The sequence below is a fragment of the Borostomias antarcticus genome, assembly GCF_949987555.1.
Source record: "Borostomias antarcticus genome assembly, chromosome: 2".
NCBI classification, from domain to species: Eukaryota; Metazoa; Chordata; class Actinopteri; order Stomiiformes; family Stomiidae; genus Borostomias; species Borostomias antarcticus.
This window is the reverse complement of record NC_140235.1, coordinates 6,166,802-6,180,193: the sequence shown is the minus strand read 5'-3', so window position 1 is coordinate 6,180,193 and position 13,392 is coordinate 6,166,802. Positions and strand designations below refer to the sequence as shown.

General features: G+C 45.9%; 1 protein-coding gene across 1 annotated transcript in view; it reads left to right on the top strand.

The window, feature by feature from the left end:
* slc30a6 (solute carrier family 30 member 6) overlaps window positions 1–13,392 on the top strand; it is a gene marked incomplete at its 5' end in the record, with an annotated part of 33,178 nt that overhangs the window by 18,046 nt on the left and 1,740 nt on the right. Inside the window, 8 exons of the mRNA XM_084461477.1 lie at window positions 688–768; window positions 2,276–2,311; window positions 3,194–3,288; window positions 7,252–7,300; window positions 10,797–10,916; window positions 11,230–11,332; window positions 11,513–11,560; window positions 11,734–11,802. Coding sequence (XP_084317603.1) covers window positions 688–768; window positions 2,276–2,311; window positions 3,194–3,288; window positions 7,252–7,300; window positions 10,797–10,916; window positions 11,230–11,332; window positions 11,513–11,560; window positions 11,734–11,802 — 601 coding nt within the window. The remainder of the gene's footprint in view (window positions 1–687; window positions 769–2,275; window positions 2,312–3,193; window positions 3,289–7,251; window positions 7,301–10,796; window positions 10,917–11,229; window positions 11,333–11,512; window positions 11,561–11,733; window positions 11,803–13,392) is intronic.

The window sequence follows — 13,392 nt, the reverse complement described above, 5'->3', positions numbered from 1 at the left end:
TATGGCGCCAGGCCAGCTGTTGAACATTATTGTGCTTGCATTTGGGGGGTTGGTAATTAACTGTGGAAACGGTTTACAGTATCAATGATGGAAATGCTATGGCTGCACATGTCAAAGTAAGAACTTTACAAGAATATTCATGTACGGCTTCTTTTGATTTGACATTTTTAATTGATTTTAGTCATATAGTACATTTAAATTCGTCCTCTGTCCAACCACAGGGACTTAAAACGGTTCTGTTGCCGAGGATTTTTCCTGCCTTTGTTGAACCAGGAAGGTTGTCGAGAACACTTCTCTTTTGCAGAAATGGTGTTTTCACACACGTGTGACAGGTTAACACATTTTTTCCAAGTTTGAGTTTAGCCATCTGCCTATTTTCACACATGCAGCTGTTTTATGAGAAGTAATGAGCTCACCGAGTGTCCTCGGCCTCTGCGCCAGATTCCCCCCCAGCTCTGCGTGTTGCTATGTATGGAACAGACCCTGCAGGACCTCAATTCAGAAACTTCCCTAATTAGCAGTTTGAGTAGCATCTGTTTGTTTGTGTGTGTTGAAGTGTTTACACGTATGTTCGCTTACCGTGTGTGTGTGTGTGTGTGTTGAAGTGTTTACACATATGTTCCCTTACCGTGCGTGTGTGTGTGTGCGTGTGTGTGTGCGTGTGTTTGTGTGTGCGTGTGTGTGTAGGTTTGAGCGTTTGGAGGTGCTAGCGGTGTTTGCTTCTACAGTGCTGGTGCAGCTGGGGGCCCTGTTCATCCTGAAAGAGAGGTACGTACTGTCCAGTGTCCACCCTCACACCTAAAGATATACACACACACACACACACACACACACACACACTTAACCCAGTACTAAGGTTGACCCTCTCCTCCCCAGCACATTAGGGGGCGCTACTGAATATTTCATAGCTGTGGGAACGTCATCTCCATCACGCTGTGTCTGCCAGCCTCTGTGCCAGCCTCTGTGCCAGCCTCTGTGCCAGCCTCTGTGCCAGCCTCTGTGCCAACCTCTATGCCAGCCTCTATGCCAGCCAGCCTCTATGCCAGCCAGCCTCTATGCCTGCCTCTGTGCCAGCCTCTATGCCCACCTCTATGCCTGCCTCTGCCATTCTCCATGCCAGCCTCTATGCCTGCCTGCCTCTATGCCTGCCAGCCTCTATGCCAGCCTCTATGCCTGCCAGCCTCTATGCCTGCCTGCCTCTGTGCCAGCCTCTATGCCTGCCTGCCTCTCTGCCAGCTCCCCTGCCTGCCTGACATGCACCACACATGCTTGTTGGCCCTAGGTGCCACGAGCAGGGTTGATCTAACGGTCACTGAGCCACGAGCAGGGTTGATCTAACGGTCACTGAGCCACGAGCAGGGTTGATCTAACGGTCACTGAGCCACGAGCAGGGTTGATCTAACGGTCACTGAGCCACGAGCAGGGTTGATCTAACGGGCACTGCTGGAGAGGGATGGGGGAGGAGAGGCAGTGATGATGATGACACAATGTCCTAGCTCTCGCACATGGTCACGCCGACTAGCATATCAACCATGTGGAGTGCCTGTGTGTGCCTGTGTGTGTGCGTGTGTGACAGTCATTGCACTAAATCTATGTGTTTTCCCTGCGGCCCTCAACATGGCTCAAGCAGGGTTTATCCAACGTTCAACTGGGTGGGGGGGGCATTGGGGGAAGCGGAATCAGGGGGAGCGCTTCCCATGTCATCATATCCTTCTCTCTCTCTCACACACACACACACACACACACACACACACACACACTCCTTCCAGTCCAGTACAGCATGGCAAACTGTTTTACCAGGCCAGGGGCAGAGAGACCTGGATGAAGGGAGAGAGAGAGGGAGCTAATGAGAGAGAAGCAGAGAGGAATATGAGCTAATGTGTTGTGTGTCTGTGTGTGCGCGTTTAATGTATACAGTGCACAGTTGACTGGTTTCCTACCCTCTCGCTTGTGTGCGCATCAGCGAGATCACTGCGTATAGGATGTGATTCTCTCCCTTGTGCACTGGAGGAAATAGGCTATTGTTGCCATGTGCCGTCATATCAACATCTGTCCCGGAGACACATCCTCCAACACCTCACCTCAACAGCCTTTGGGAGAGGCCGGCTGTGTTGTGCTTGTGTTGAGTGGTAGAAGGCACTACATTCTTCTTCTCGTCTGTCCTGCACCTCAAGGGGATCCTGCGTGTTAATACCAGACGTGTGGACAAACGAAATGATGTTTGTTTTATTGACAATGTTCCCGCTTGTTTTTTTGTCGTTGTTTTTTTCCACAGTGTGGAGAGATTTATGGAGCAGCCGGAGGTACACACGTAAGTGTTCATGCACGCACGCACTCACACACACACACACACACACACACTCACACACACACCTCCCAGCTCCAGGGAAAACGGAACAGCAGTCCAAACATCTGGGCTTGTTGAGGCTAGACAGACAGACAGACTGGGATGTCCTCCCTGCCCTGTTTTCACCCCTTGAGACTCTACACAACTGGATTGTTAGCTAATCAGGTTGCCAAATCCTACACACAACCCCCCCCCCCATCTCTCTCGATCATAAAATACAGATTAAAAAAAACAAAACATGACTTAAAACCTGTCCGCCCTGACAAGATTACACTTTCCAATGCCACCGGGACATTAGGATTGAGATGTAGGGTTTGGCTCTAGGCCCAGATTATCATCAGTACTGCTGTCAGGCAGGTGTGTGAGAGGAGAGACGCCACAGGTACCAAAACACCTCATCTGGATCTGGGCTGCGAACATCCACTTAAACCCTATCAAGAAGAGGCTCACCCCAGCTTTAAAACCTGTTGCCACTCGTCGTCGTGATTGTTTTATTTTGTATTGATAGTTATTTATTTTCAGAGGGACTGTCTGTGATTTGGATGTATGGATTTCATTCGTGACATATTTTGAAACTGCGTACACCTGGCTGTACAGCGTCCTCCTAGAATAAACACTTCATTGAAATGCGCTATACAAATAAAGTTTGATTTGATTGATCGATTGTACAATCTTGTTTATCAACTTGATGTGTGAAGGTATTTCAGGAGTGAAGAATACAGGTGTGTGTGTGTGTTATGCTAATGTGTATAGCTATTTGTTTTAATCAAAGCGATCGTTTTATGTCAAGCTAACGTGTTTTTTCTCTCCTTCCCACCATCTCTCTCTCTCTCTCTCTCTCTGCAGTGGTCGTCTACTAGTGGGGACCTTCGTGGCCTTGTTCTTCAACCTGCTGACTCTGCTGTCTGTCAGGAACAAGCCCTTTGCTTATGTCTCAGAAGGTACCTCCACTCTCACCAACACCCAAGCAGTCACATGATCCACCAAGTGGTGCTGGAGTTGCGTCTTGCGTAGTGTAGTTCATCGGATGTAGGTTTTAGAGATAATCTGCTAATTGGCACCGCTCAATTCCAGCGGCACCAATCAGATTCCATGCCCCGACATTATTTCGAAAAGGGCACCATTAGGGGAAAAACAACAAGCTTAGTGCCGCCCAAGAAGATTGTGATTCGTTTAAAGAAATACAGTGATTTACCCCTGTCTCAGAATAATAAGGGGGTGTGACCAGACTCTCCTCCATCGCTGGAACAGTGAGAAACAAAGTGTAGAGAAAGGTCTGGCTATGAGAGACTGGGTTTTCCGCAACATTGAGATCACCTTATAGGGTGGGCCACCAGCTCGGTGGTCTTCTGGGTAATTAGACTGTCTGTCCTGAGACTGGGAGCTTGGGGGCTCTATCCCGTCCCTTCTTGGCACTCAGTATCAAGGCTTGGATTTGGGGTAAGTCCCTGTGACATACTAGCGTCATGTCCGGGGGTGTACTTGTACATCAAGCTGCCTCACACTAAGGAATTTGGAGATAGGCTCCTGCCCTATGGGCCACTAGGCTACTTACTTATAGAGTGTATTGAGGACAAAAAAATAAAAGAGAATTTGAATCCGACCAGCTAGACTCTCTGCTCATACTAGTGCAACCAATTACAACAGTCGCACTGGACAGAAAAATGGTCGTTTGTATTAAACGATTTAGCCTAATTGTAGTCTCACATAGCCAGACCTATCACCACACTTCGTTTGAGCTGTGCCAGCGCCGGAGACAGGTCTGGCTGGACATATTACCATTCTGCAATAGGGGGGGGGGGGAACGCAGTATTTCTTTAAACCAATCACAGTCCGCAAAATAGTCTAGATCAAATCTGATTGGTGCCGAGATAATCTCTCGGCCGAATCAGATTAATTTGCGTCGCCAGACTCGCCACTGATTGGACAGTGTGACAACGAATGACGAGGGTTATTGCCAAAACCTACATCCGTTGAGCCAGACTAGCCTAATTGTTTTCTCAAATTTAACAGATCAGGCCGATAAATAGTACAGAATTAGCCTTCTATTCTTTCTCGTCCCTTGGAATGGCTTAGGCCGTGTGTCCACCAAAGCTTTTTTCCCTGAGCGTAGCGTATGTTTTTAATTGTTTATAATGGGAGCGCCGCGTTTTTGGAAACGCCAGCAGCGTAGTGTGGCGCTGAGTGTATTTTCTGCGCTGCGCCGTGCACGACAAGCATTTATCAGCCTGCCCGAGTTGAAAAATGTTCAACTTGGGCTGAAAAGCTCAGAGCCAGCTGAGCTCATCAATGTCAGCTTTTACCTAGCCGTCCGATCACAGTGGAGAAGGGGCGGGACAAACACAAGTCTCGACAAAACGGTTGAACAACTCTACCAACGTCAACAGCAACAATGGAGAAAATTAGCTTTGAGAAGTTGATATTGATTGTGTCTCAATATCTGTGTATTTATGCAATGAATACGAACGAATACCACAACATGTCTTTAAAAAACAATGCTTGGAGGAATATTTTGCTATGTCTGGTTGCTATGACAATAAGCGCTCAGCTGAAAAAGCGCTATATGCTTCCCCAGCGCCCATGAGCGCTCCCAGATGAGCGCTTTGAGCAGAGCGCCCAGCGTTTTAAGCCGAGAAAAAAAGGTTTGGTGGACACACGGCCTTAATCTGCTTCAAAAGCATCTGGAGACCCGCCTCCTCCACCTTCTCCAGATTCTTGATTGACCCTCAGTCAATCAGTGACAGCCACAGAGGAGGGCTCTGATTGGCTCTGTTAGCACCTCGCTTTTTCTCTCCTTTGCCCTGTGCTTGGGCCTGGAGAATTGAAGCACTCTTTCTCTCAACTTGTCTCTTCCTATCCCCTCATCTCGTCATCTTTACTTTTCATGACTCCTGACATCATTTAACATTAGTAAGGCTATACCACACACAGACAGACACGCACTCACACACACACACACAAACACAGACAGAGAGGAGTGAGACCAAAATGGCCTTATATAACCAGGTTCCAGACGGTGGGATTGCCCCCTGAGGGCAGCCAGACATGCAGATCATGAATAAAGAACTCTGCTCCAATGTTACATTCCAGAAACACTCTCAACTACACAGCACTTCCAGTGGCTCCTCACTTAACCTCCTACCTTAACATAGTTAACCTCCCGTCTTAACAGAGCTCCTCAACTAGCCAAGATGCCCCAAAGCTATAAATATTATTTTAGAATTGTAAATAACTGAGATCGTTCATAGTGAAGGGCCATTTAGCACCTACGATCAGTCACACAAAAAATAGCTGCAAGCAGCAATATCAGGAGTCGAGCGCAACAAACGCATCAAAAGCAAGAAGCGAAACACCATAGCCACATTTGATACCAATACCATGAAAGCGCGATCGGTGGCTTTTCACAAAACACTTACATCAACGTAAAAATCGAATCTGGCTATTTCGAGTCCAATTAGTAAATTGTAGAGCATGCCAAGACCTACTCATACAAGAAATATTAACCCCATTTGGCCACGGGAGTCACCACAGAAACGGATGCGTTTCAACCACTTTTAAGCATTTTGGCTTGTTGTAGCTCTACCCTGTGGCCAATCAGCTTCATATTTCTCCAGTGACCATTAGGCATGGCCTGGTACCACTCTACCAAGTTTCTGAAAAATCGGCATGGCGGTTAGGCCTAAACCGGAAACGAGCTCTCTAGCGCCCCCATTTTGTTTGATCGGTCCAATAATTGAGGGTTAGCCTCCATTTATATGTGGTGAAATGTACAAGATTTTGTGGTTTTCAGTCCAACCGTTGATAACATTCATATGAAAAGCCACGCCTTCTGCAACATTAATCGGCTCATAGTGGTTGTTTTATTCAACTTTTCAAACATTTTCTGAGATGGGATTTTAGATATTGATCCCTAGATGGATAGTGTGTACCAAGATTCATGCAGATTGGTAATCGGAAGTTATGGGTTCTTGATGCAAATTTGTTCATTGTGTGGAGAAGAATATGTGTGCAAAGTTTCATGACTAAGTCAAACCGGGCATGAGATATGCCTGTTCAAAGTTTGCGATTTTAAATGGTTGCTACAGCGCCCCTCTTTGGCCAATCGATGACTTGTTCCATGGGTTCGTGGCACAAGCATCTACCATTCTGCCAAGTTTCGTAAAAAGTTACCAGTCAGTTATAGAGTCTACCATAGACTGCCATTGCAGGAAAACTACCAATGAGCTCTTTGCACAAGCTCCACTACTTCCTGAAACTCTAAAGGCATATTTATTTCCTGTCCTATACTGTTGGATGGAAGTGCCGCACACCTGCTTAATCACTCCCATCCAATAGTATAGGACAGGAAATAAAAATGCCTGTGGAATTTCAGGAAGTAGTGGAGCTTGTGCAAAGAGCCTATTACAATAGGGGGCCAAGCACGAATGTGCGAAAACCTTACAAACTTTGTTTGGTTCCTATTCAATACAGTGGTATCTAAATGTAGCAGGCCTGAAGGCTTTCGAGGTTCGGTCCCAGATTGCTAGACCAGTAATCATCTCGCATCCAGAGGACACATGGATATTAATGGTCTGGGCTTAAAGAGTAGATTTCATGCTCACATACATCCCTCACCTTGTTCAAACCCAATATGCACACTCACTATGGCGATATGGAGAGGTGGATGGAGATATGGAGAGGTGGATGGGAGGGCAGAGAGACGGAGAGAAAGAGTTGAGTTAGCGAGAGACCGAGAGGGGAGCAAGGAAGACAATGCTGATTGAGAACGTTGGCGACTACGTAGCATGAACATGCAGCTTTTATTCATACAATATTTACTAATACTTGTTCTCTTTCTCTCTCCCTCCATCCCTGTCCCCCTCCTCCATCCCCTTGCCCTCCTTCCATACCTCTGGTCTGAACAGCTGCCAGTAGCAGTTGGCTCCAGGAGCATGTTGCTGACCTAAGTCGAAGGTGAGATCCTGTTTCACCGAGTCATCCAGCTGCATCGATCCTCCTCATCTTCCCCTCTGTCCTCAGCCCCTGAGGTGAACACCTCGACCCCCTGCACTGCCCCTCGGGTGGGGGTTGGTGCTTGGCTGGGGGGTGGTGGGGGGGGGGGGGTTGGTGCTTGTCTGCTAGTGTGTGTGCGTGTCTGTTGGTTGTGGCCTTTTGTAGCATCCAAACTTGTCGTTGATTTATTGAGCTTCTCAGCAGAAGTTTATCTGGGCAACCTGGCTCGTTTTCCTCTCTCGGGGATGACGGTGACCTCCCCCTCAGGCAAATCTGTTTGGAGGTCAGAGGTGAAAGCTGGTGTTGTCTGTTATCTCTTCCCCTCTCACCTCTGCCGTGGTGTTCACTATGGGCCCTCGCCCTCAGGTTAAGACCCCTGATGGATGGATGGAAACCCTGTAAGTGCCGTGCTCGGAAGGCTTGTACGTGGCTTATTGGGTAGCCCCCAGGCCTAACTCACCTTCCCCATACAGTAGCTTCAAAAATGATGAACAGGCTAACTTGTATGGTTAATAATTGATGGTTGAGGGGTTTGGTTTCAGCCGTGACGGCTGAGATCATCTTCTAGCTCCCCCTCCATCTCTGTTGGATGGGACCTTCAGCCTGGACCCTGTCCACTCAGGATAGGACATCTGACTAAGGTCTCGGACAACTCCGAACAGGCTGTATTGTCGATCCTTCTGCAGTGTTACTATTGTAGTTGATAAAAACTTTAAGGGAGTACAAACATTAACATTTAAAATGGTATAATATTGAAGTAATTTCAGCGGCCATGATTGGATTCTGTATTGAGTTTGTCCCCATTATCATGAAGTAAACTCAAGCCACAATAATATGTTCCATTCCATCTGCCGCAGGATTGAGTTTTAGTTTATTTGATTAAGAGGGACAACATACATTAATAAAAACATAGTGTAAATGCACCCAATTTTAGCCAAAAGGCTAGTTTCCGTCGGCAGCCCCCCTGCCAGGAATTAAAAGGCCGACCTGCAATGGTAAAATTGGTTAGGCAATGTAAAGGAAAACAGAACAGTACACAGTGGTTAAAATCAACACAGTACACACAACATTCAGGGACAGTACACATTACACAGTACATAATTTCACAACACAATACATAATATCAAGACAAGCACATTTACACCCAACATTCAGAGGCACTAATGGTCACAGCTTTGGTTGTCGAGAAGCCAGTTTTCCATGGGTTTTTTGAAGGTGAAGCCCTATCCTCTCCCCACCCTGTACCCCTTAAACAAGGCAACAGCACCCAGAAATCTTAAAAAGAACTGAGCTGAAATGGCTTTAGGAGCTACAGTGGACAGGATGTCCCAGCCTTCTCTCTCTCTCTCTCTCCCTCCTTCCCTCCCTCTCCCTCCCTCTATCTCTCTCCCTCTCTCCCTCCCTTCCTCCCTCTCTATCTCTCTCCCTCTCTCCCTCCCTTCCTCCCTCTCTATCTCTCTCTCCCTCCCTCCCTCTCTCTCTCTCCCTCCCTCCCTCCCTCCCTCTCTCTCTCTCTCCCTCTCTCCCCCTCTCTCCCACACTATCTCTCCCTCCCTCTCTCTCACCCTCCCTCCCTCTCTCTCCCTCTCTCCCTCCCTCCCTCCCTCCCTCCCTCCCTCCCTCCCTCTCTCTCTCTCCCTCTCTCTCCATCTCTAATCATGTCATAAATGTCCTCAGAGTACACCACGGTTCCCTGTTCTCTTCACTTGGGGGGTTAGGTTATATAAGCCCAGTGTTTCTCTTGCTGCTGGCTGCTGTTGGGGCCACTGATCTGGCAGCAGACTGGCATCGTATCAAGTGTTTGTTTACTTCCCCGTAATCCTGGGTATTCTGTCTGTGGCAGTCTGAAATTAAACACTGGCTGGGTACACACACACACACACACATGCACATTGTATGTACACTGACTGTATGCTTTCTGTGTCTCACTCACAAACTCACCCACACATCCACACAAACCGAAGTCACACCATTGTGGCTTTACTCAAATTATATCAATGCACCAGAGAGATAATCAGATTATTGGGATTGGGAATCCTGTCCACCCCCCCCACCCCCCACCCCAAATAAATGTGTCTTTGCATTGGTCCAAAAAGAAAAGCTAAGTGATGAGAAAGGTCCTTGTTCAAAGCCCAAAACAACATCAACCCTTATTGGTCAACTGGAGTCATACAGAAATAACTAAGTAGTAGTAGTTATTATCATAATCAGGGTATTCACACTGCCCCCAAGGCAGACTTATTCTGAGCCTGCTCGAATGGAGCTAGGCAGCATGTCATGCTTAAAAACTATTTTATACCTATTACTATTGCAACCTTTTGACAAGATAATTCTACACACAAAATGAAAAGTACACTTCATAAATCATTTAAGTGATACTACACGGCGTGAATCATGTTTTTATTGTGTAAAGCAGGTTTATAATGGCCTACATGAATATTAAACCAGACCTACTCCCTGCCCAAAGAAATACTAAGTAACTGCAAGCTCGCAATCTGAGGGTGCACAACATGGATGACCATTTAGGCTTCTTATAAGCTTAGTAAATGTGTTTAATGATGTAATTACTTAAACTGAGTTTACAACAGTGCTCTGATTGGCTCACGTTTAACCAACAGCCTATACCAATTCAACATCTTAGCCGACAAGATGAATGCGAGAGTCCAGACGCACTTGTGAACCCACAAACTGCGAGATTGAAGCAGTTGCTTTATTTCTAGCTCATAGCAGGCTCATAGAACAGATGTTACATACCACAGCTTTAAGTTAATACTGTTTTTTATTTTCTGAAATGTACTGTACTCTCCATAGTGAATAATACTGTGTGCTTGTGGGATGCTACCATATTATGACGTTTCAAATTGAAAATGGTACACTCTTGGACTAGCAGTGGTTACCTCAAATTAGATCTTCCCCTAATCTCTGGATTCAAATTGCATTTGAGAAGAACAATCAGAGATTCTCCCTTAGCAATGAGCAGAGCCTGTTTCTTTCAGGTCATGGTGTTCAGAGCTACACCCCTGAATATTTCATGTCCGTTATGATGACGGCTTTGTGGGGAGACACCATTTTATTACATGTTCTGAGTAAATTGTTAATTTATGACCAGGGTCCATGGTCATAAAAAAATATGTCGGAACAAAGAAAATCTCTGTGTTTGGAGAAAGCGGGATGTTACATTAATCATCTCATCCTCAGAATGACTTGTCACAACCTTTTTAGAATGTGTATCACAGGGGTATTCTCTTAGTCTTGTCAGTGTGTTTGTTGCCCCTTGCAAGTGTGTGTTTTCACATCCTCTCTTAACACATTTGTGCACATGTGACATTCTTGGAATGAAGCAGTCATGTTGGGGGACTTGGGTGTGCTAATCCTATTATTTGTGTGTGTCTGTGTCTGTGCGTGTGTTGTTTGTGTGTGTGTGTGTGTGTGTGTGTGTGTGCGTGCTTGCGCGCAGCCTGTGTGGAATCATCCCAGGTCTGAGCAGTGTCCTCCTGCCTCGTATGAACCCCTTCGTCCTGATCAACATGGCCGGAGCTTTCTCCCTCTGCATCACCTACATGCTCATTGAGATGAAGTAGGTCCTCCACACCTACATATGCCCCCGCCCGCGCGCGCGCGCACACACACACACACACACACACACACACACACACACATACAGCTTTCCAGGATGGTTTAAGTCTACTACTGTCGTAAGGCTAATAGTGTATGTATCCTGGGGTGTTGTAAATGGAGTGTGGAGAGAGAATGCATTACTACCCGTCACTGAGTCTCATATTAACCACTAGGTAAAATACACAGATCTGTGAGGATTTGTTCTGTGAGTATATTGCCCGACGATGATAATGATGATTTCCTGATGTCGTCGCGACTCTCTGTCACCGTAGTAACTACAACGCCGTGGACACGGCCTCGGCGGTGGCCATCGCCCTCATGATCTTCGGCACCATGTATCCCATGAGCGTCTACAGCGGGAAGGTCCTCCTGCAGGTGAGACACGCCAGGGCCACCTGCATGGCCTGCAGCATCTCTGCTCATATACATGCACATTACTACGATATATATGTTCATGTATAATACCTGATATGTGTTTGATACATGCTTTGGACAACAGACTGTGAATGTCCATTCTATTTATTGTATTTCTGTGATCGTGTCACCCGTCTCTAGACCACTCCCTCCCATGTCATTGGTCAGCTGGACAAACTGCTCAGAGAGGTGAGAACAATTTTCAGGCTTAACACTGTATTACTGAATGTATTTTAATGTATTTTTATTTTATTTTATTTGATGTAGGTTAGTAAGCAAGTGAACCCTAAGAATTTGATGTGTAATGTTTTGTTCCAGATATGTCTGTAGTGTAACTCTGTGGTCTGCTTGTTTCGGACCAGGTGTCCACCCTGGACGGGGTACTAGAGGTCCGGAACGAGCACTTCTGGACCGTTGGTTTTGGCTCACTGGTAAGACATGCCTCAGCTCAGTAATACACCAGGGCAGTATTTGTCCTGTAGCTTTTTCACCCATGGTCAAATAAAGGAAAGAGACAGCAAAAAATAAAGAAATCATGTCCTAAATGTCTGTTTGTCACAGAATGTTTTCGGCATATGGTAAAAACAGTATTTCCCTCGCTATATGTGTTTGGTGTTGTCAGACAAGACAGTAGTTCCCAAGACAGTGTCCCTGCCCCCCTCCTCCCTCACCCCCCAGAAGCCAGGGACAAGAAGAGTCCCATTCATACTCAGCTTCTACTGGCTGCTTCCCTGCTGACAAGCTGACCAGATTTGCTAACTCAAATGAAAAACAGAACGAGCTGCTCATGGGTTGAAATCCCTCATTTGTTATCTTCCAACTTTGGAAACAGTGTTTTTTTCCTCTGACAAACCAACGGATGGGAATGCCCTTCATTCCAGCTGCCATCGGCTCTGGCTGGCTGCTTCTACCCAGCCTGCTCTAGATTCAGACCAGCTTGCCTCAGTTTTTCCCCCATATTTTATTCAATATTTTATGTATGTTTTTAAGCAGAAGTCAGAAGCAGAAGAATTTTGTGAATATCATGTCTCAAGTATGCGATAAGTAAGGCTTATACTATAACATTATAATTATTTTACATCAAATCTTACCAATGCGATACAGGCCAGTGGTTTCAGTTTTTCGGCCACGTTCTTTTAAAGCTGCAGTATGTAAATTCTGCATGAGCAGGCCACGAGCCAGCAGCGAGGGGAATTTCCGTCTGTCAGGGTAAATTCAGTCTGCTTCACCCACACGGTGTGTGGGTTTGGGTACGCCCACGCTCCCATAAGGCCATAGAAGAATTATCTGTGTTGCTGATTGGATCTTAGCATGTGCACTCGCTTTGAACCAGGTGTGGGTACGCCTCTAGACACCCTCAGCTCCAAGCTTTAAAATACAAAAATTTTGACTGTGGTAATGGGAACAGTCGATTAACTATGATTGACAGACCATACCCACTTTCCACATGTTGTTTGTTACCATACAGTAGCTACCTCTATGATACACGCTCATCTTGGGAGACTGAATTTTCACAAGCTAGCTAACTTTTATCTATTACTATTATCTACTATTATCAAGTATCAATAGCTAAGGTAAGGATACTGACTCACCCAATAATCATTTTTGCTATCCAGCCAAGTTAAGATAAAAGCTATATTGTTCTCATGAAAGCATACTAGCTAGCTAACGTTATCAATGTCACCTTATGAAAGCAAACTAGATAGCTCTGTTAGCCTGACAGCTAAATTAATATAACCTGAAATAGTCTAATAATCCTTAAAAGGCACTCTAATTTAACTGAACCTAACATTAGTCAGATATTTGCATTGTCTTGCCTGTAGGCCAGCAGCACCAACTATGGGTCAGGAGTTACCCATGGATCGTGGATAGGGGTGTGGTTATCCTTGTATGACTCACTGCGAGGAGAACATTCGCAACCAGTTGAAAATGGGATGATAAATTGAAAACTAAAGAATGGACACATTTAATACTTTCATTGTGTTTCTTCAATACCCTTTTGTGCAAATAGCATATAAAAA